Source organism: Carassius carassius, chromosome 4 (assembly GCF_963082965.1).
Source record: "Carassius carassius chromosome 4, fCarCar2.1, whole genome shotgun sequence".
Lineage (NCBI taxonomy): Eukaryota > Metazoa > Chordata > Actinopteri > Cypriniformes > Cyprinidae > Carassius > Carassius carassius.
This window is the reverse complement of record NC_081758.1, coordinates 2816156-2840043: the sequence shown is the minus strand read 5'-3', so window position 1 is coordinate 2840043 and position 23888 is coordinate 2816156. Positions and strand designations below refer to the sequence as shown.

At 37.2% G+C, this 23888-nt stretch overlaps 3 protein-coding genes across 4 annotated transcripts in view; 1 reads left to right on the top strand and 2 right to left on the bottom strand.

The window, feature by feature from the left end:
* Positions 1-735, bottom strand: part of LOC132132610 (FSD1-like protein) — a 35166-nt gene extending 34431 nt beyond the window's left edge. The window contains exon 1 of the mRNA XM_059545053.1: positions 580-735. Within this exon, the coding sequence (XP_059401036.1) occupies positions 580-594 (15 nt within the window). The 5' untranslated portion in view covers positions 595-735. The remainder of the gene's footprint in view (positions 1-579) is intronic.
* Positions 736-12010: 11275 nt separating this feature from the next.
* LOC132132595 (RILP-like protein 2) lies at positions 12011-15790 on the top strand. 2 transcript variants are annotated; one of them, XM_059545042.1, is made up of 4 exons: positions 12011-12482; positions 13461-13609; positions 14083-14202; positions 15422-15790. In XM_059545042.1, exons 1-4 carry the CDS (start codon positions 12186-12188, stop codon positions 15441-15443), a joined length of 588 nt encoding a protein of 195 aa, XP_059401025.1. In that variant the 5' UTR covers positions 12011-12185; the 3' UTR covers positions 15444-15790. The 2 variants fall into 2 exon arrangements, with proteins under 2 accessions (XP_059401025.1, XP_059401016.1); XM_059545033.1 differs by having other exon boundaries at positions 12035-12482; positions 13458-13609.
* Positions 15791-16913: 1123 nt separating this feature from the next.
* On the bottom strand, positions 16914-21774 carry LOC132129203 (N-lysine methyltransferase KMT5A-A-like). Its single transcript, XM_059540714.1, has 8 exons — positions 21658-21774; positions 21336-21412; positions 19206-19314; positions 18968-19118; positions 18731-18821; positions 18086-18145; positions 17814-18004; positions 16914-17621 (listed from the first exon to the last, which is right to left on the bottom strand). The coding sequence occupies exons 1-8, from the start codon at positions 21665-21667 to the stop codon at positions 17411-17413; spliced, it is 900 nt and encodes a 299-aa protein (XP_059396697.1). The 5' UTR covers positions 21668-21774; the 3' UTR covers positions 16914-17410.
* Between the last annotated feature and the right edge of the window lie 2114 nt (positions 21775-23888).

Genomic DNA, 23888 nt, shown 5'->3' with positions numbered 1-23888 from the left:
TTAAATCCCATACAGGTGCTGTGCAATCACAAAAACCTGTGACATACGATACTTATGAGTCTTATGAAACCTGTAGCTTCTGTAACGCTGGTTAAATGTTAATATTTCGTCATTTAACCTGATGTTCACAAATCTACTCTCTCATTATATTACCTGTATCGTTTATCAACATAATAACACATTTTTCAGAACGGGTCACAACGTTAAGCTACTGTCATTTATATATAGCACAGAATACATTCGTCTTATGTAACAAGGGCTCAGTCCAATGCAATGTCACACTGGACATCAAGGCAACACTTTACGAACCTGCAACACAAACACATGGTCAACCCTACTCATGAATACAGCTACAGCTACAGGTCAAACACTATTTATAAAACGCCAGTGTCAATGCATAAAGGCCACGAGAGCAGATTATATTTACAGTGAACACTTTACGTTGCATTAGTATGAATGAAAAGGAGTGTCTATTCACAGAGCCGTGCGATTATTAACGGTGCTGCTGCGCACAAGAGCGAAGGACGCAGCGACATCTCAGATATTAGATTCAAAACACTTTCATTGTGTGTCACTTACTTTCTGAGAGTCCATCACTAGGATCGAAGACGAACCGAGTTCAGTTCATGCACAGTTGAGCACGTCGAGAGCACAGAAGGCGCTCACTCGATGATTCCCACTGAACAAGAGGATACTGAGCATGCGCAGTGTGCGTCTCTCACGGAGGACTACGGCATTACGACAGCAAAGTGTGGGCTGTGTGACACAGCAGGGTCCGATTCTCCTCTACAAGTAAATGCAGAATGGAAAAAGACGCATGTGTGTGTGTTCAGTATAGATTGTGTTCAGTTTTAACTATTTCTTCCATTTTGTACTTTTGGATAGGAATAAGAAGCACTTCATCCGGTACTTAGTGTATTTCATTTCAACAAAATCATTTCTGGAATATGTGTCTGAAATAGCATTTAGATGTATCTCAGAGGGGACATGTATGCATTTCAACTGCAGATACACTTGTATAAATAGACCTAATTTTTTTTTTTTTTTTTTTTTTTTTTTTTTTTTTTTTACATAAAATGTTGAATACTGATATTTGAAATAATTTAAAACATGAAGGGAAAAAAAGTCGAAATGTGAAATTAAAACCGTCAGTAGGTGACAGTAAGTGAATGTTAATGATTGAGTCATTGAGATTCAACCGATTCATTCAAATGACTGATTCATTCAGAAACAAAGCACTTGACTGTGTTAATGAGTGAATCGCTGAATCATTTATTCAGCCGATTCGTTCAAATAGCTGATCCATTTAATAAAGTAAGCGCCATCCATTTCTCAGAGCAGGGATGTAGCCATCTTTTCAGAAGTGAGGGGGACAGAAATTACACACACATACATACATCAAACACATACATACATTATATACATATATATACACATTGACTGGTAGGCTATATAGATAGAAACGTTATATTGTAATGTTATATATATATATATATATATATATATACACATACATACACACACATATATATACATACATACACACATATATATATATATATATATAACATTACAATATAACGTTTCTATCTATATAGCCTACCAGTCAACTGTTTTTGAACAGTAAGATTTTTTTACGTTTTTAAAGAAGTCTCTTCTGCTCACCAAGCCTGCATTTATTTGAAATATTTTTACTATTAAAATAAAAAAATAATAAAATGTAATTTATTCCTGTGATTTAAAGCTGAATTTTCAGCATCATAACTCCAGTCTTCAGTGTAACATCCTTCAGAAATCATTCTCATATGCCGATTTGCTGATTATCAATATTTAAAACAGATGAGCACATTTTTTTCAGCAATCATTGATGAATAGAAGGATCGAAAGATTAGCAATTATGTGAAATAAAAAGCTTTCGCAACATTATACACTATTCCATTCAAATGCTTAGAGTCAGTATAATTTATTAAAATAAATAAGTTATAGAAATGAATACTTTTATTTAGCAAGGATTCTTTAAATTGAACAAAAGTGATGATAAAGGCATCATTTTACAAAATATTTATATTTCAGATAAATCTTCTGAACTTTCTATTCATCAAAGAAACCTTAAAAATATTCTACTCAGCTGTTTTTAACATTATCATAATACGTTTTTTAGTTTTTTAGCAGAATATCAGAATTTGTGTGACTGGAGTAATGATGCAAAAAAAAAAAATCAGCTTTGAAATCTCAATAAATTACATTTTGAAATATATATTAAAATATAAAAGTTATTTTAAATAGGCTGGTAAAAATATTTCAAAATTTTACTGTTTTGCTGTACTTTATCAAATAATTGCAGGCTTGGTGAACAGAAGATACTTCTTTATAAAACATTAACAAGCTTACTGTTCAAAAACTTCTGACTGGTAGGATACTATAGGCAACTTTAATTTTTCTCTAATTTCTAGCTTTTAATTGGCTTAAAAAAAATCTATAACCGCTGGACAATAACAAATAATGATTTGTTTATATACTACAAACAATTTTTTATCACATAATAAGGCAAAATAGTTTTTATACTGTAATAATAGCATTTTTCATATACTTTATTTATCACCTGCTGGAGAGGACTTGAAAAAAACACAATTGTCGCAATCGTGTCTGTTTTTCTAATAGACTAGAAAAAGTGCGGGGGACGAATTTCCGTGTTATCAAAAGTGGGGGGGACACGTCCCCCGCGTAATCTACGCCCCTGGCTCAGAGACGCAAAACAGTGCTGTGATCTGTTTGGAACTATTTTTGTTTCCAAAATTGAGCAAAAACAAGCAATGTCTAAAATGTAAATAATTTATTGCTTTACTAAACTTGTAAAAAATGATTTAATGTGTTCATGCGTCTGCAGAAAAACGGTAATATTTGTTAGATATAGATTGAGTTAACTAGGCCTCCATGAAATCAAATAAATATAAAAAGCATACAGAATAATTTTTGCCGTCTACAATTTAGAATGCCTGGAATGTTGAGTTTTAATGGACAAATAAATCAATGTGTGTGCACTCTGTGTGTGATTTGGCGATATAGCCAACTTGATAAAATCAGATTGCACATCATTACCTTTACAACAACTCTTACTGTATTATCGCAGATGATGCTGTATCGCACACCCCTGACTCTTGTTTGCACATGAGCAAAGATTTTTTTAGGAGTTTTTAGGAGTCTAACTTGCAAATATTAGACCACTGATTCATCAAACCTTCAAAGTACTTTTACTTTGTTACATTACACCACTGGGCACAGGTCATGATTTCGAAGACATTTACAGCAAGATCAAAGTGTAAAGGATGAATTAGTCATCTAACCTTAAATTGAGAGAATGTGTCTGTGTCCCAAACATTGCTGAAACGACTAATCAGTAGTTTTGAAGACAAATAGCAAATGGATAAACAGTACATCCTTTGGTGGATTTTTATATACTATTATAAGCAGGCTGGAATTGTGCAACCATTGTGCATGTGATGGATTCAAGTGCAATAGATGGTCACATAAGCAATGAGGGACTAGACCCTAATGCATCATTTTTATGCAAAATTGGACAGATATGGTTGCATGAAGCAGGACATCCACCTAGTAGCTACTGAACTACAATGTTCATGCATGTGTAACGGTGGTGGCCGCCCTAGTTTAAATTTTTAAAGAAAATGTTCTGGCGCCAGACAAGATAAATCCTGTCAAAATTTAGATTAACACAGGATAGCAAAAACTTAGAAACCACCGGTTACAATAATAATAATAATAAACAGTCCAATAAACATTTTATAAGAGAAATTTATTCCATAAGTACATGAAAAAAAAAAGAAAAACAGAAATCATGACAAAAGATCATATATAAAAAAAAAAACACTTCACACGTGAACTTAGCTTGCCGTGTAGAAAACCGCGTCATTCTATCATGTCCAAGTTCATTCATATAATGACCATAAAGAGAAAGCGAGAGAGAGAGAGAAAAAAACATGAAATAAAACTGGTTCAGATTTAAGAAACAATAACAATAATCGAACAACAGTCTTAAAGAGCAAAAAATAACATTTGCATAATCATGAAAAAAAAACATACAGAATGCACGGATGGGAATTTAACGTGAATGGGTATGTGTGAAGTAATGTATGAAATGGGGTGGTGTACAAGTAGGCTACTGACCAGGTTTGCAAATGTGAAGGAAGCGGAGGTTGCACGTCGTCATCAGACACTAGGACAGGAGGATAAACGGGCAGCTTTTCGTTGGATATTTCACCCATATAGACGGTCTGGAAGCGTCACGCTTAAGTTTAGTCAAACTCCATGCTGCTCAAACATCACTTACAGGGAACAATACTCAAAGCAGCCGTTCTTTTTCTCTTCACTGGAATCCATTAACTCTGAAACATGCCACTGTAAACCTTCCACACAAACTTTGATGACGCGCCTCTCTCAGGTACGTCACATCTCCTTTATATCCTCCATCCTTCCGCTGTTAATTGAAAACTCCGCCTAAATCATTTCAAGTGAAAGCGAAAGTAAACTAAAAGGTACGGTGGCCAAAGATTTCCACTGCCACACTCTCCCTCCCTTGAAGAAAACAACCCGTGGTTGTTTAAAAGAAAGAATTTATTAGAAACCTAGAAATTCTTCTTCCTCATCAGAGGCTTCTTGAAACAGGAGTTTTTGTGTTTCCTGGGAGTCCAATTCCTCGGCTGTTGGAAAACACATTTTTAAATTACAGACATGTGCTGTACGTACATCTTCTCCGGTGTCTTCCAGGGCTATTTTATAGTTCAGAGGACCCAGAGGCTTCAGAATACGGTAAGGTCCTTTCCACTTTGGGCTAGTTTTGCACTAAAATAATGTTGTGCACTGGACTGTGGGAAGTTTCGTAACCATACACGATCCTTGTTCTTAAATGTTAAATCTCTTCTATTTTTGTTGTCATTTCTCAGTTGTCTCAATTTTGCTTTCCTACTGTTTTCTTTGGCTTGGGCTTGTAAGTGATGAAGATGATGGACCACATCGTATAGGAAGCAGCGGCTGGGGTTAAATTAGCCCCATGGAGCATCTTGTCCATTGGACCTTGAAGTTTTCTGCCAAGCTGTAGCTCTGCTGGGGACAGTCCAGTGGTTTCTTGTATGGCTGAATTTATGGCGAATCAAAACTCAGGTAAGAACTGGTCCCACTTCTTGTGATTTTCATCCACATAAGCTGAAATCATATTCTTGACGGTCCGATTTACTCTTTCAGTAATGTTGGTTTGCGGATGGTATGCTGTAGTCAGTTTGCGAGTAATTTGCAAACTCTCACACAGTTCTTTGAACACAGAGGAGACAAACTGAACACCCCTGTCTGAGAGGAGATAATCTGGAACACCCCATCGAGTCAGAACTTCTTTTCTGAAGATAGAGGCAATATTCTGGGCAGTGGATTTGCGCATGGGGAACAACTCAACCCATCGGGAATAATAATAAACAAACACAAGCAGGTACTCATTCTGGTTTGTACTTCTTGGTAGTGGTCCCATGATGTCAACTCCCAGCATTTGGTTTGGGCGAGTGGTAGTGGTTTGCTGCAGTTTCCCAGCAGGCTTTTGATTGTCATGTTTTATTGTCTATGTGACATTTCACACAGGTTTTCACATGATGTTTCACGTCAGACCACATGCCTGGCCAGAATGCTACTTCTTGGAGTCGTTTGCATGTTTTGTAGATTCCTCCATGGCCACTAAGAGGACTGGAGTGGTAGTGCTGCAACAGACAGGGTCGAAGACTACTGGTTATTTGGTAGGTAAGTTTTCTGATATAATTTGTCCTCAACAACTTCATATCGGTCCATCAAACTTGCAAGGTTCTCTGCAACTGCTTGCAATAGTTTTGTAACCTCAGGGTCTTTGTGCTGTTCCTCCCACAGGACAACATCTGACAATGGCATGTCTGACTCCTTGTGGCTGGTGTACAGACTGCAGCTCCCGCTTCCTTCACATTTGCAAACCTGGTCAGTAGCCTACTTGTACGCCACCCCATTTCATACATTACTTCACACATACCCACTCACGTTAAATTCCCATCCGTGCATTCTGTATGTGTTTTTTTTTTTTAATGAGTTGAGGGGTTCGGCTATCCTTGAAAAGTTCAGGACAAACCGATGATACCACCCAGCCAGTCCAAAAAAACCTTTGAACCTCCTTCAGGTTTCTAGGTGCGGGGTAGGAATGAATGGCCTCAGTCTTACATGGGTCTGCTGAGATGCCGTGAATGCTTACAACATGTCCTAAGAAGGTGATTTCTTGAAGACAGAACTTGCTCTTCTTCAAATTAATAGTTAGACCAGCAGTCTCCAATCTGTGGAGGACAGTCTGAAGGTCATGAAAGTGTTGAGTTATTGAAGGTGAGTGAATGATTATATCGTCTATATAGACAAAGCATATGTTTCTCCTTAGTTCCCCCAGGACTGTTTCCATAAGTCTCTGGAAAGTGGCCGGAGCATTTTTGAGACCAAACGGCATAACATTAAACTGAAAGAGACCTGTAGGAGTGATGAAGGCAGTCTTGGCTTTGCTATTGGGATCCATTGCTACCGGCCAATAGCCACTGTTGAGGTCAATAGTGGAGAAAATAGCCGCCCCAGAGAGTGACTCCAAGATTTCTGTAATGTTTGGAAGGGGGTAAGCATCACTTTCAGTTACAGAATTAACCTTTCTGTAGTCCACAGAGAATCTAAGTTTACCATCCTTTTTGGGTACCAAGACCACTGGGGAGGCCCAACCAGAATGGGATGGCTCAACAATTCCTTTCATCAACATCTCCTCAAGCTGTTCCTCCATGGAAAGTTGCTTAACAGGGCACAAACGGTATGGTTTTTGCTTAATGGGTACCTGACAAGTGGTATAAATGTGCTAGTGCTTCAGAACATCAGTGCATCCAGTCCTGAGAGTACATACCTGAGGGTTGCTTTTCAGGATGTGGAGCAACTGTTGTTTACCATCTGGAGGTAAATGAGCTTCATAAGGTCAGGTGGGTGTATTAACAGTTGGGGAAATGGAGGTGGAACAGAACTCAACAGGGACAGATTCTGTGTGGATTTCTTCTGTTGCAGGTATTCACATTGGGGACTCACAATTGGCACACTGGCATTACCTGGTTGAAAGGGGTACTCTTTTGCAGGGGCAAACTTGAAAGAATATTTTTGATCTGAGACATTAAGTTGCATTCCACTGAAGAAAATAAAGTCCAATCCCAGGACTACAGCATAGGCGAGGGCTTGTGATGACAAAACAACAGCAGTTATAGTGAATGGAATTGTATGGTGGTATTCATCCATCCTAATGGAATCTCTGCTTCTCCATTTGCTAGGTAGAGAGGACCACGAGACCATGGATGAAGCTGCTCTGGTGATGTGAGCGGTTTCATGAGACTTTCATGAATGAGTGTGTAACTTGCCCCAGTATCAACAATGGCTTTTCCAGTCCATGCAGCAATGCTAACGGGAACAACCAACTGCTGAGGTACTGTCGTCGGAGCATTAAGGTTTGTGGTGGTAGAGGCTTTGTTTTTAATTGGAGGCTTCTGCATTTCTGTAGCAGTAACGGAGTTGTTAGAAAACCGATCCCTTGTCTGAGGAGATGAATAGGGATGTTTACTGTTGGTAAATTGGTGTGCAGATGTCTGAGGGGACTGTGGAGGGATATAGTGGGGACACTTGCCTGGAGGACGCTGTCCTCGGCATCTCCTGCACTGAACTGGGATTTTCTTAGCAGGTTGGTTCGATGAGGGTCTTTGTGATGTGGGTGGATGTTTAGGGCCCATTCAACCTTCATATCGAAGCTGTTGCTCATAATCTTTTTCCAGTTGGTGTCCTAACTTGACTAATTCCTCTACAGTACCCGACTACGCAATTGGCTGGCAAGGTAAGGCTTGATGTTCTTAAGTATCATCTTCACAATTTCACCCTCAGTTACATCTGCCTTCAATCTTTTGCAAAGGGCTCTGTAGGAGAATGAAAAGTCTCTAATAGATTCTTTCTCACTTAGAATTTTTGTTCTTACACGTTCAGCCAGTTCCATCATCATAATCTTCAGATAAGAATGCAGGAAGGAATGCAGCCTCAAACTCACTCCTTGTGGATATGCTGGAACGTCTGACCTCCCACCAGTCACGAGCAGTTCCATGTAGAACAGTACGGAATGTGGCTAGGATATCTGTATCAGTGAGGGGATGAAGGGCCAATAAATCCTGACATTTTGTTAAGTACAGTAGGGGGTCTGAGTCATCTGATGGTCTACCAAAAGTGGGAAACGTTAATTTAATATGATCACTTTTTACGATAGGTGTGGGAAGAGGGGTTGAAGAAGTTGAAGGAATTGCTGGAGTATACACAGATGGCGTAGTTGAAGTAATGGTGCTGGAAATTTGTGCTGCCAATTTTTGTTGTTCGTCAATTAGATTTTTTAGATCCTGAAATCTTTTCTCCAACTCTTTTCTCAGCTCCTTTACACATGTGGATAACTGGTCATTTTGGGTGACAAATTTCTGAAGTTCTATAGTAATGTGATCATGGCTTGTTTGAAATGTATGTTGAACAGCTTTGATGTCCTGTTGAACTTCTGACTGGAGTTGATCCACCATGAAACGCATCTCTACCACCGAGGTAGATTCTATCTTTTGGATTTCAGCTGTAATCATTTGCTTCATAGCTTTAATCAACTTGTCCGTTTCAGATTCCTCCTGTTGTTTGGTAGAGGTCAGTAGAGTGAAGACTTGACTGTTGTTATCCTCCACTTTTGCAGCGAGGTCAGCGAGTTGATTTTTGTTTTGGGTAGAAGTGGCTTTCATTTCTTGGGTAAGATTATTCACTTACAACCTGTCCCTGGAGGAGCTGAGGATGGAGCTGGAGAACATGAAGCGACAAATGGAAAGAGTTGTAGCAGAGGGTTTGACTTCAAGTGGTCATTCTTGTCTTTTCATGAAGTCAAATAATTTTTCCCAGTTCCCTTGTACCTGAGAAGTAAACTGTTGAATTTCTTTTCCAGGAGTGGGTAGAACGTTTGGTAGGTCATGCTGAGAACTTGAAAGAGATCATCCTTCAGATCATGTGCATAGTTGCATGTTATCCACTGGGGGTGCCCAGGTGACTGTGTGCACGGGAGTGCTGCCAGCCAGCACAGGAGAAGCCATTAGCATATGGGACACAGGATGCATGGGGCTGAATGGAATTGGGGTGTTATTCACTGCAGAGACACCAGGTGGAGCTACTGGTGGCATCAGAGGTTGCACTGCTGGTGGCCATACAGGAGTAGAGATGTCTGGAGGTGATTCCATTTCTATAAAAGTGGATGGGGAAAGAGGGGGAGTCGCCATGTGTGTTGTGCTTGTGTGGGTGAAAAATGTTGGGCAGGATATCAGTAAAATGTATATGTTATTCAATAATTTTGTTTCTCAGTAATTTTAAGCACCACACTTTTCACAAAACAGCAATTTTACAATTTACAGAAATGGCTAGAAAAAATATTTTACCCCCCCAAGACAAGTAGTTAACAACTCCACTGAATCAATTAACGTTCACAGACACAATTTATACAAGTGCCACAAAAACTTTACCATAGACAAAACAGCCTTGTTAATTAAAACATTTCAATTCAAGGGTTCAATAATTCACAAACACTTTCAAAGATAAGATAAATCCTTTCAAAATTCAAAGGCACAATATGTAATTTTTCTGCTTTAAAAATAGCAGATATCACTATATCTATGTTATATATTTTTTTGTTGTTGTGTACTTACATTATCCCGACAGTTTCCACGAACTTTCAAATCCGGAGAAAATTATAGTTTAATTAGAAGACACGGGTAAATATTGGAGTTGCATTTCCAAGATAGAGAGAGCTTCGTGACAAGCTGAAACTACAGAGAGATGTTTGCATTCTAATAAACAAGTATGCATCCATTCAACTAACTGTATCTATCCGTATATTTTGTGAAACGATGATGTCTTGTGTAAAATGCAGACGGACTAGCTCTCATGTAGAGTATAATGTAAATCTACATGTGTTCTATATCTAGCTGGATAAAGGTAGCTTCAAATGCAGTTCACTATCTTGTTCGATATCATAGTATAAACGTAGCCTAATTATAATTATTAACGAAAGGCAACCGTGTTTTTTTTAACATATATTACTACTAGCTAGATGGAATATTGATTTGATAGGGGTCTGATAATTCATATATCTCTCCGTTCGAAAATACGTGATTGTCAAAATACTAAGGCCGGTGACACACTGGCTGCGTGGCGTCTCTGCTGCGTGCCAGAAGCGCGCTGATGCTGCTGCTGTAGGTTACATAGAGGGAGACCGCCGACAGACCAGGCTCTTGTCTTCATGACAACAATATCTATACTTCATGTTGAACATAAATATAAAGCCTACTGATAAAGGACACCGTCAACAGTATTGACGGCAAAATATACTATGTTTGACAGGTGCAATATTTGAAAATCGATAATTATTTATTTATTTTTTAAATTACATTTGTATCTGAATTTATGTCAACCTATAGACTTTCAAACATCAAAATGTCATGAATTAATATGTATTTGTGTACAAAATTACATATAAACATATTTTCCTATTATATTTTGCCTGGAAACGCTTCCAACACGCGTGCATGTCGCGTGAAAAATAGGCGTCGGTTCTATTTCTAGTATGCACACGTTTTTTTGCGCGGCTCGAGCCGGGCCTGAGACACGCGTCTCGCGCAGGCAGTCTGCAAGCTCTAACCTATTAACATGGGAGCCGAATTAAACTGACACGCCACGCAGCTGAGACGCTTGCGCCACGCATCCAGTGTGTCGCCGGCCTCAGTTAAAATGAGTGAGGAATGTGGGGAGCGACAGAGCGCGTGTTCCAATGAACAACAACTCCCATGAGCCTACGCTCTCTCCCGACGTCATCAAAGTACGTCTCATGTTATTATTTTGATTGAGTGACCCCTGGTGGCCAAAAATTCCATACTGTACGTTTAAATTAACCCAGGATAGCAAAAACTAAGAAACCACCTGTTACAATAATAATAATAAACAGTCCAAAGAATATTTCATAAGAGAAATTTATTCCTTAAGTCCATGAAAGAAAAAAAAAAGAAAAACAGAAATCATCATGACAAAAGATCATATATATATATAAAAAAAAAACTAAGTTCACAGCTTTTGAATCAGATGAGAGCTGTCACCTGACACCAGAGGAAATGAACATTTACTGCCACACAGTGGACTTACACACACGACACATCAAGAACTTTCTGAAATACTTTTCTGAAACATCTGTAATGTGGAACAGCTTATTCGGGGCAGTACTAAATAAAACGAATGCAGCTATTTTTTTTTTAATGACAAACATATTTTGACATGAATTCTGCATAATAATTTAGTTTTACATTCTATTTTATCCTTTTCAGAAATATGAATAAAAGCGTTATCATGTGTATTTTTTATATATCCTTCAACCAGAGCTGGGTTGATTACTTACAAATTGTAGTCTGTTGCTGATTCCAAATTACATAACAAAAAATATAGTCAGTAACGTAATCCATTACACATATAATCAGACTGTTTTTTTATTATTTTAGAACTAACTCGTTTATAACACAGATTTAAATAAGATCATCTTGTACCATGTCGATATATAAATGAAAAGAGTAAGAAAATATATTGTATAACATGAATTGCATAAAAAAATCACTTTAACTGTGAACATGCAAATGTGATAATTAATCATAAAAGATATATTTATTTTAAATTCTACAGGGTTACTTTAAATAAATATATTATGACTGACAAAAAAAAGTTTGTGAATCCCTGCATTACATTTGAATAAGACGTAACGTGAATTTGTGCATTTTAATGTGTTTGAAAGACAAAAGCCTTTTAAAGAAAAGCAATACATGGTTAAATAATCAACCGAGTGATAATTCTCGGTCTCGTGTGGTGAAAGGTGACACTTCTGTTCACGCAGCTGCTTAGCCATTGGCTGCTTCACACGTCAATCAAACTCTCAAAGTTGCAGTAGAGGATCCAGTTTGGAAGAGGAAGTTGTCGGATAATTTGTGAATGCATTGGGACAGTGATCTTGGACAGATTCATCTTTTCTGTTGGTTATTTTGACAGTGAGTTCGTCTTGGAGCAGAATGGAGGGGCGACAGGACAGTTCACCCATGCAGGCTTTCGAGAAGGACGTTTTGGAAATGACTTGTGAAGATGTTTATGACATTTCTTACGTGATCGGCAGAGATTTATTAAAAGTCAGCACAGGGAGCCGGGAGTTCTCGGATTTACAGTTCAAAATCGTCCGCGTGCTAGAGATGTTTGAGACCATGGTGAACAAATACAACCTGTCCCTGGAGGAGCTGAGGATGGAGCTGGAGAACATGAAGCGACAAACGGAAAGAGTTGTAGCAGAGGGTTCGACTTCGAGCGGTAACACGGTGAGTGCCGGGGTCATGTGGAGTTCACCGTATATACGTCATCCTCGGCGCTTCCTCCCGGTTCCATTCATTCCATTCCAAGGAATATTTCCGGTTAAGCTCAGTCGACAGCATTTATAATGTTGATTATCACAAAAATTATTTTGACTCATCCTTCCTTTTCTTTAAAACCGAGGTTATGACGAGGCACCGACTTAAACTTAAAACAATAGTTCACCCAAAAATGAAAATTTACTCCTTTGGTAATCCAAGATTAAGATGAGTTTGTTTCTTCATCAGTTCTGTAAAAATGTAGCATTGCATCAGTGTCTCAGCAATGGATGCTCTACAGTGAACGGGTGCCGTCAGAATGAGAGTTCAAACAGCTGATAAAAACATTACAATAATCCACAGCACTCCAGTCCATCAGTTAACATCATTTTGGGGTGAACATCTCATTTAATAGCACAAATTTGAAACTTGAAAACACTTACAATAAAAGTTCTGTTAAAACTTCTGTATTACTTGAGCTGTAAAGCTGGTTAAAAAAAATCATTTTTGCAGTCGTTTAGGGTTTATTATTGTGCCGGCTGTGACTGTACTATTGAAACGGAGTATTTTAAAGTTTAAGGATGGGCCCTATTTACTTCCTACACACTAAACACGTCACTGTAACTCATATTGTTGCTTTTTATACATAAAGAAAAGAAGGGATGAGTGGTAATTATTATGTCACAAATGCTCTCAATATATTCCTTTGCCAAACTATGTATATTGCTTAAGAGCAAAACTCAAAGTAGGAACCCAAAAAGGCATCAGTTAAAGTAGACACGCAAATCAAAATTGACCCTATGTATTTTCTTAATTCATGTGTATGGTCTCTGGATATTTGACTTATTTAAAAACTTGACAGCAAAAGGTTTCTTGATATAAAGAGTCGCCGTCTATTTCCAGTTTGTGCAAACACTTATATATACAAATTGTATTCTTTTATAGCAGACTGTTGGGCCAAATCAACTAGTCGTGGATTCAAAAGACCCAAACCGACCACGATTCACAATGCAGGAGTTAAAGGAGGTTCTGCAGGAGAGAAACAAACTCAAAGCCCAGCTGCTGCTGGCCCAAGAGGAGCTGCAGCTCTACAAGAGGTCAATACAGGCTTGCAGAGGAACTTATGTCACTGTAGATATCAGTAAACTGCTGTGTTTCTGTGTTATTTCATTATACAGCATGTAGTGTGAAAATTGTGAAAAACACAAAGTCCACTCACTTTGTCAAACCTTTTGAGAGACACAAAGGAAGATATTTTGAAAATTGCGTCAGTGTCCATTGAGTCCAGTGAACTTCAGAATATAATTTTGTGTGTTCTGCAGAAGAAAACATGTTATATATATGGCTAGGGTTTATTAGGTGAGCTATGCCTGTAATACTACTGTCAACTAGAATGAACTAATTTACAGGGAAGTTATAAACAATACTTACAAACTATGCATTACACATTTTTGACTTGTGTGCTGGTTTGCCCTAATCTCAAGCAAATAAGTCAATATTGAGTGTAAAGACATCATGCAGAGATGAAGTTGATATGCGTGCTCAGATTTAGCGTCTGCCGTGTTTGCAGTGGGGTCCTGGGATCAGAGCAGAAGATGGTGGAAGTGAACCTGGAGACCCTTCCTCAGTCAGAAGCTGCACCCTCCAGCGTTACAGAGGAGAACAAAGAGAAGAGCACCATTCAGAAACTGTGAGTGCTTTCCACTAGTTCGGTCTTTGCCTGAGCTTTGTGCATTTCCACATCAGTCCTTATACTTGTGTTTATTCAGCCGTTTTAATTGTAATAATCTTAAAATCAACTAAGTTTCAGTTCAAATATTCAGTAATTGTGTTTAGAAATTACATCACATTTAAGACTCCTCATTTATTTTTCTTATGACAATTAATTTTTGGAGGCAAATGGAACGATTAAATGGAGCCAAGTAGCTGTCCCATCAAGATATCAGATACACTAGCGGCGGAAAATCTGGAATAATTACATTTTATGTTTTTGAAAGAAGTCTCTTATGCACCAAATCGGCATATTAGATTGTTTTACAATATATTAAATAAAAAAATTTAAATACATTTTTGGTTTTTAACAGACACTTTTATCCAAAGCGACTTACGGTGCATTCAGGCTAACATTTTTTACCTAACGTGTTTCCTGGGAATTGAACCCACAACCATGTGCTACTAACACAACTGAACCACGAGAACATATTACAACACTCATGTGATAAGACTCGTGTGAGCAGTAGTGGGAATGTGACGCAGGTTTGGAGTCCTTACCCTTCTATCTTGAGTTATTCATTTGTCAAAATCATAAAATGAATATTATTTCCAAGCAGCTTCACAGAGATATGTGTTTTTATGTCAATAGCTTCACAGGAAGTGCGCTATAATGTCTTTGAGCGTCCAGTGAGTAAGCTAAAAATGGCTGTAGTCAAGAAAATCTCTTTACCGAAGATGTAATAAAAGATATTTAGTTACTGGATTGAAATTAACTTTTTAAACATGCTACAGTGTATTCCACTGGTATTGATAAATACGAGCAAAACAGACCATGTGTTCCCTGTTCGTATCATCATTTGGTCATTCATTCAAAATCATCACAAAATTCTGATTTCTCATGATTGATAAAACATGATTGAAATTCTTATCCATTGGGTGTAAATTTCATAAAGTGCTCACCTCCGTCTCTCAATGCATCATGTTTCCTTCTTGAGCATCAGTGAATGTTGAAGATGCTTATGACATTTCTTCAGTGATTGGCAGAGATTTATTAAAGTTAGCACAGGTGCTCAGTAAGCGTATGGCCTGCACAGTTAAGCTACGCTACCCAGTATAGCTCTTTGTGACACCGAGCATATTTTTGGACTCATTGTGTTGCTGTCATCTTGCTGATAACCCCCCCCCCCCTTTTTCAGATTCTCATTTAGACAAAAATAGTGGCCAGGGTTTTGCACAAACTAAAACACATATGAGACAAGCAAAGCCCCTTCTGCCAGGCTGAGGAGATGGGAAGAAGGGATCTCACTATTATTTTTAACAATACTGACCCATTTGTGGCTGGAAGTCGTCTTACTCAGTGTTTTAATTGTGTGGTTTTTTTTAACTCTGTGGTTGTGTTTGTTACAGAGTGTGAAGCCAAACATGAATGACTAGATGTCAGAAAGTCAAATGTCCCTCTGAACACAAGCTCTAGTAGCTAACATACATTTGCTGACTGTTTGAAGCATACTAGATTGTCATTAACATTCTTCCAATACCACACTATCTTTTACTGAAATATTATATGACATTACTAGAATCAATTGTACATCAGTCATTTTTCTAATAAGACACATTTAGCTATTTTGGTGACCGTACTAAACCTAATTAAATCTGCTGAAATGCATTGATTTGCCGTATATATGCCATACCAGCCTATTTGAGTGCTTATTGAATTAGAAAACCTCTTCAGTCTGTATCTGTTGCAATGGCTGACAAGCTTTTGGACAAAACTATCTATCCATATGATTTAGCAATTTTTAGTTCTAATTTTAATAAACAAGGGAACATTAGGAATTGTAGGGTCAAAATTGAGGTACTTCAACCAAAACACGAAAATGTCTGCTGTACGAGGGAATGTCTAGTGCACTGAATCTTATGTGAAGTGATTGTGGGTCATATGAAGGTAAAAATGCAATGCTCGCAGTACTAGCTGTAATGAAGTAGATGGATAAATCTTATGACAGTGGAGTCGAGTTTTTTCTGCAGTACCAGGTATTAAGAAACACTGTTCTGAGTACATGAGCCTCACTGGATTTGACTTGACCAGTCAATTATTAATTTTTAATGACTTGTATTCTTGTTTGACATGTGAAGAATTGTGTATATATAAAAATATATAAAGGTTTTCTGAGTCTTGATCTGGTGTGTTTTGTTTCCCCATATTTGTTTATATCGTATGTTTCCTATATAATGTTATGTTTGATATGCAATAGAAGTTTTGTATAAGGTCGAGTAATATTCATTTGCTATATAAATGTTTACAGAACCCAGGTTTCTAGTATTTATCTCCTACTTTACAGTAGTGCTTAACACCAGATTTCTTTGTAGTATAAGTTGCAATATATATATATCTCACTTAGCCATAGGTTCTTCTGATTGGAATTAAAGGTGTTCTGTTTTTGAGAAGTTAAGCTTTGAAGATTAATTCATTTCTTTATTTCCATCAAAAATGTATTTATGATTAAAAGAACCGGTCTAAAAACAACCATTATGCAAAGTTTTTTGCACTGCATTTTAAAAGCTTTTAAAATATATATATATATATATATAAAGGCATAATGTTTATATCATGTGCTTCTGTAATGCTGCAAATCCTTAAAAAATATAATAAAAAGGTTAAAGACAAAGGATTCAAAACCAACAATATCATAAAAATGTGGTATAATTGCTTTAAACACTCATTTGTACATATACAAAATGTACAGCAACTAAACTTGTCACTTACTCACCTTCATGTTACCCCAAACACTTATACTTTCTTTCTTGTGAAAGATATTTTTAACCATTTACTCTTTTCCACTGATTGAACAAAAACAGCTGAAAAATATCTTCCGTTCTTCAGAGGAAAAGAGAGTCCTGAAGTTTGGAGGGATATGAGGGTGAGAACATTTTCATTAAATCAACATTTTACAATGGTTTACACAATTAGCTCAAGAGGTTCATCTCATTCAGCCTCAACCCAAGATGTAAAATACACTTAAAAACCAATAAGTTACAGCTACTGTGGGTTTTTCAAAAGACTATTCATTTTATGGTACCATCTGTAATACTGAACTACTTTGGCGACTCAACACGTTGTATGTTAACATTATACCACTTCCCTTTAGATTCTATCAGCAGAAAACTACGAAACGGAGAGTGAATCAGTGCTTTAGCCAAGGGTGAGCAGCGACGGCTTCTTTACTGCGGTCACCATAATCATACAGTAGCTCCTCGTCTACTTTGATGTCTCTGGAAGCCAGGAAGATGAGGTGAGGAGTGCCATTCATCTCGTGCAGTTTGGTCCGAAGGTTGCCAGTCTTACTGTGGTTGATCAGCCGGCCCAGACGGTCGCTTTCTTTGGTAGCATCCACACTAAAAAAGTAAAAACTGTATGTTTCGGTCTCGTATTTTCACTCCATTCCAAATAGAGATTTAACAAACCCAACTGAAGAGTCCAGCTCAGTTCATGCGGATTACAGCGTTCATTTCATTAAAGCATATCAATTCCCAAAGTGAGATTTGAAATCTTCACAACAGGAGATAAAAACACACCAAAATACTCACCAGTAGGTTTTGTCGTGGTGGCGGAAATAGTACATGTAGCAGCCAGTGGCTGGGTCTTGAGCATACAGCGTTTCTCTTGCCTTTGCATCAGCAATCTCCAACAAATCCCCATGATACTCCACTACAAACTGGTCTTTCTGAAACGCCCGGACTGCAAAAACACCTCTTCCTTTTCCTTCTATACTTCTCACCTGATTTTAAAAATAGCAGACGCTTCAACTAAGGTATGAGCGGGTAAGTTAAAATGTAGAGCGATTGCTTAAAAAGCTCACCTTGAGCCCCTCTTCAACATTGTTTTTGATGAGATCATCAAAGTGCCGCTGCTTTTCACACTGTTTCAACACAACCCGTCCACATTTAGCTCTGGATTTATTAATGATTTGACAATGGTAACATAAATACATGTTAATTTATTAATCAACTGTAAATTGTTATCAGAAAAGTGGTTCTTAAGCCAAAAAAAAGCCCATTTTAACAAAATCCCAACGGTTTCCTTTGCGCTTTAGAAAATTCTGCATACAGATGATGCCTTTATCAAAACGATCCCAGTTCTGCAAAAACGACTGGGCTACTTTTGAGTAGCAATCGGGTGAGATTTGTTGTGGAAACCTAAGAATCCTGCAATGCACAGATGTACTCCTATAGACTGAACAGGTAAAATGAATGTGCATAACATCACGGTTTTCCCAACTTCATGTTTCTGTAGTTTACACAGAGATAACGGTATCATAAATGAATGGCCAAAACGCAAAGTTTTCCATTATTGTTGAAAACAGTTGTGTAATCGCCACCTAAACAACTGAAGTCTTGCATGTCACCAGAGACAACCAGAAGGATCCACACAATAAGCTCTAACCTGCATTCAGAAAATAACCATTTAAATAAAAAAGCTTCAGATTCTGGAAGGGTTTACCAACCTTCAACTCATCTTTGCTTTTCCTGCAACTTCGTCTAACAGGAAAATAATCTGTGACCTTTCGATTGGTTTCAAACAGTTTGTCTTTCAATCTGAAATTAGATAAACACACGGTAAGACCAGTGAAAAGGATGCATATAAACCTTCTTTCACTTAAACAGCAAACACAGCAATAACATGTCCCTTAAATCAGACCGTTAAACCATACCATTTCTTAGGCATTTTAAAGTTCACATACTTCCCACCATTGATCCTTTGCCCAGATGTTGTTTGCGTCCTTGTCCCAGACCCTTTCTGAGGCACAGCAGCGGTCTGCTCACCAACTCCACAGATGGGGTGCTGTTTGCCAGTGTGCCCTCCTTTGGGTGACTTCAGCTCTGCATCCTTGACTAACCAAAGAAAGAAGAGAGCAGCAAGTAAAACCAATGAAACACAATGGTAAATGAGTATTTGGTGAATAAGATCTGAACAGATACCTTCACTCAGTTTGCTCGGGCCTGATGCAGAATTGTCCTCTATATGTTTATTCCGGAGCGGCTTGCTGAGATTCAGACAACTTTGTATTGTTGGCTGCCCTTCGCATGCCTGAGACATAAATAGAAATATTACATCAGTGCATTTATGAGAAAGACGACTATGTGCACTACATCGTTGAGTAATAACCAGAGGCTCAGCTCAGACCGGACAAATATAAACACTTTCTGGGTCATTCCTGGTGTGCGGTAACATTTTGGCTTCGCAAGTAGCCAAATAAAAAAAATTACATGATTTTTATGTGTTTTGCATTCTACCAAAATAGCGACATGTTTAACTATTAGGAAAGGATATTGGTCAAGCTCGGAGACTCAAAAAAAAAAAAAAAAAAAAAGATTATGGGTAGATTGTATGAAAATATTCCACCCTGTTAGGAACATATAGTTATCACAACATGTTAATAATGTAAATGTTAAACAATAATGAGATTTTCTTAGTATATGTCCCTTATGCCATCTTATTTTTTTATTTTAAAAACAATAACAAAACAATTATTGATGAATAGAATGTCTTAATTATTAAGAATAGGTACTTTTTAGTCTGCCAATTTTTAGAATTGTAAATAATGATAAAGATTGCTCAAAAACATATATGCTGTTAGTGTTCCTCACCTCACAAAATAAGACAAAAGTATGCCAAACATTTAACGTTGCTATGAAATTATTATTTAAAGCGACTTGTCTAACAGGGTGGAACACCAGTGTTAACAGGTTTATTAACGGTGGACAAGCTTTCCGTCATTGTCCTGCATGGTTTCCCATCTGTAATGTGTGGAACTGCACCTATATAATATGGTTTCAAAACAATACCAAAAAAACAAATAAATAATCCAGATTTCCTTTGGGGGAGGGACACAAAAAATAGCTATGTGGTTCCTTATCACAATCATTCATGGTGGCAAAATGATTATCTGTTCAGATGGCTAGAGAAATAATTACAAATTAGAGAGGACAGATGTAATAAATTATTTTTATTTGATTAAAAATAAAGATGTTATAAATCATTTGGATTAACTAGATTAAACAACCACAAAAACCATCACAAGAAGGAAGAGTAATGGACAGTGATGCCATTTTTTGTGTTTTTTTATTATGATGATAATTATGATGGAAAAAATGGATACTGCTTTAATCTGATTAAATATTGTAATATTACCATGCTCAGCCTAGTAGGTGGTCTTTTTTTCCCCAAGAGTGACCTGGGAGTTTAAGGGTTCTTGTTATATATATATATATATATATATATATATATATATATTTGCTATATACACACTAAATACTATTTATTATTTTAGAATTTCCACCCTGTTAGGTTGATAGAACTTAAAAAGTTAGCCATAGCTCATTGAGTGATCAACATTTAGCTAGCTAACCTTTTACAGATTAACAGAACTGTTATAACTATGTCAGATTTGTTTAAAAAAAAAAAAAAAAAAAGACAAACATTTTCCATAATATAGCCTAACAGGGTGGAACTTTAAGGGTGGGACAAGCAGGATAACATTTCAAAAACTAAAAAAAGTTAGGAGTGAGAGTTGGAGCTTACCTCAGTTCGTACAGATGAATTCCAGTGGGAAATATAAATGAGGTCACTTCTATAAAATGGTCTCAATGAAATTGCAGTCGGTTTTGGAAGGTGAGAAAATATGTACTAACAGGGTGGAAACTGACTTCAGATCGTAAAAAAAAAAAAAATATATATATATATATATATATATATATATATAAATGTTCACATGATTTATATGTATGATTAGAGGCACTTTAACCTAGTCTCTAACATAATTAAAACAGATTTAGTTTTTTTTTTTTTTTTAATGGTTTATATTTCTTGTGATAGTTGATTACTTTGCACTGAGGACATAATAAAATAGAATGCATATCAATGAAAAGGTGAGTAAAATACAAAATAGTATTTATAATTTCTATTATCCCCGTTTAAGTGATAAGGAAGACCTAAATATACAATTTAAGCAATATATTTTATAAACGTGACTAATTTTAGAGAAAATATGATTAAATAAATCATTGAGACATAAAAGTCACTGTATAACAGGAATGACCCTCTCCTACCGTGGGCTTTCCGTGCTGGTTCTCTTTGGCTTCTTCAACTTTCTCGTTTATCCTGCCGTCTCCAGGTCTTCGATTGCCTAATGGGAACACGAACCAGGTTTACTTCTCAAAATATGCGTTTGCATGCTGCAACATTCGAGCTGCAAAATGGAAGTTATGCGCTGAATTCCTACTGATCGCAGAAAACTCGAATAACGTTATATAACGATGCAGCATTTTGAAACTAAATCTCAATCATATATTTTTTCCCGCAACCAAACAAGTTCGCCAAACTGGTGCACGTCTGTGAGTGAAACGCAAATTTGCAAGCTTATTCTTTTACCTTTTCCCATCTTGGTTCAGATTTGCCACTACAAACGAAGCGGACTGTAAACACTACAGCATGCTGAGATAAATAACTGTCCACCTGGGTTTTAAAAATCATTCGCAGCGTTCATTGGTCAAGCTCTTGAAGAGTAGGGTTGTGATTGGTTTACTGAACGCGGAAGCAGTAACTTACTTGCGACGTACTTTCGACATGACATATTCGCTGTTTGCTAGTTATGTTGTAAAATACTGTCTATAAATTGTGTATGTTTTCAAAGAGGATAAAAGAGAGACTGCTTCATAAAAATAAAAAAAAATCAGACACTTTTAGTTTTACTGTTTTTATTATATTCATATCAATGTCTTAATGCAGTGGTTCCCAACCTTTTTCAGCTCGCGGTCCACACAACCACACACATATGTTTGCGCGGCCCACTTCAAAAAAATTAACTGACCCCGCTATTGTTGGGTTAATAATTTAGTACTCAGAAGCTAGATTGTTAACTGTATTTATTGAATGAACTAGGGCTGTGCGATATGGACAAAAAAAAAAAAAAAACCTATCGCGATTTCTTTGATCAATTTTACGATTGTGACACACACCAATATGCTTTTACAGTCATAAATGCATTCAGGATTAATTTGAAACATATTTCAAAAAAAAAAAAAAAACAATTAGAGCTTTATCAAAAAGTTGTAACGTCTCTAGAACATACATAAGTCAAAATTATCACTATAGTAAAGATGTAACAAAATGTATAGACTGTATAGAAATGTATAAATCTCGTGTCCAGGGACTTTTTTTTCTTTTTTGCCATGCATTGTTCATAGAGCTCATTAATTGTAGCGGTGCCTCAGGTGTTTGCAGTGTGTATACAGTATGTGTATGCGGTGAGCAGCGAGAGCGCATAAATATAACGCGAAGGCACATTAAAATAACGCACCAGCGCGAATCTCTCCGCTCGCACGCAGATTTCCTTTGTTCTGTCACAAAACCAGACGTTCTTGCTCAGATACATGCTGCTCTGCGTGGAGAGTGTGTGCACTTAAAACGTGTCTCCTCTCACTTAAACTGCATCCTGTGCGCTCACAACTCTCTCTATGCTCATGTGTTAGATATTATTTTCGCACGTTTTTATTTCTAGCCTTTTACCGCGTGCAGTGTGAACGCTCTGATCCGTTAACATGGGCTCGGAAAAAAGGCAAATCACAGACAGTGTGTGAATCTGGAGTTACAGGCATATGCCCAGTCTGTTCTGTTCTCGGGCTAGGCGCAATGCATTCTGATTGGATCGGATAGCATACTACGGCAGGTCAGGGCCGCGGGAAATCGTGCTATAAAGCGATTTAGAAATCGCGCAAGCTCAAATCGTGATTTTATGACGATTTCTATTAATCGCACAGCCCTAGAATGGACTGGAAATGAACAGAAAATAACTCGGGCTGGCACCGCTCAGCAAAACAAAACCAGATCCAGACAGAGCTCAGCGGCAGGCAGATAGTCACCGGAGCAAGCAGTCAGAAGGAAACACAACAGCCATTTATGCATGTTTGAATTTGTTGTTCTGTAGCATCTGCAGCAAAAATATCTAAGATAAATTGGTGGTTTATTCTTAAACCAATCAGCTAGCTCGAATAGTGGAAGCATATTAACAGTTTAATATTTATTTTTTGTTATTTAATTACATATATGAAATGATGTTATGTTATGACTTAGACATTTTTATATATATTAACAATATTATTTATTTTAATAGTATTTTGCGGCCCACCTGCAATACCACCGCGACCCACTAGGGGGCCGCGGACCACAGGTTGAAAACCACTGTATGAATTACAATATGATTACTATGAAACATTTTTATAAGCATCTAGTGACTATGCTAATATATCCCAATCATCCAATTACAGTATTGACATTAAATTTGATGAAATCTGAATGTTGATTAAAAGGAAACCTTTTTTCTGTCTGTTCTCTAAACACTTAAAGAACTTTAATTGTCTTCATTTATATTCTGCATCTATATTTAGCTGATTTGACGTTTACTGAGCAACCAAAACTTATCTACAACACTTTGGATGTTAATGCTATTTAGTGCAATAAAATATTGTTGGTGTGCAATATTTATTGCGTAATGTATTCAAATCAGTTCCTGCTAATGCTCATGTTTCATATTTCCTGCAAATTATAAATTACAAACATAGAGTATGCAGTAGGCATTTACATACGTTTACGTAACACTTACC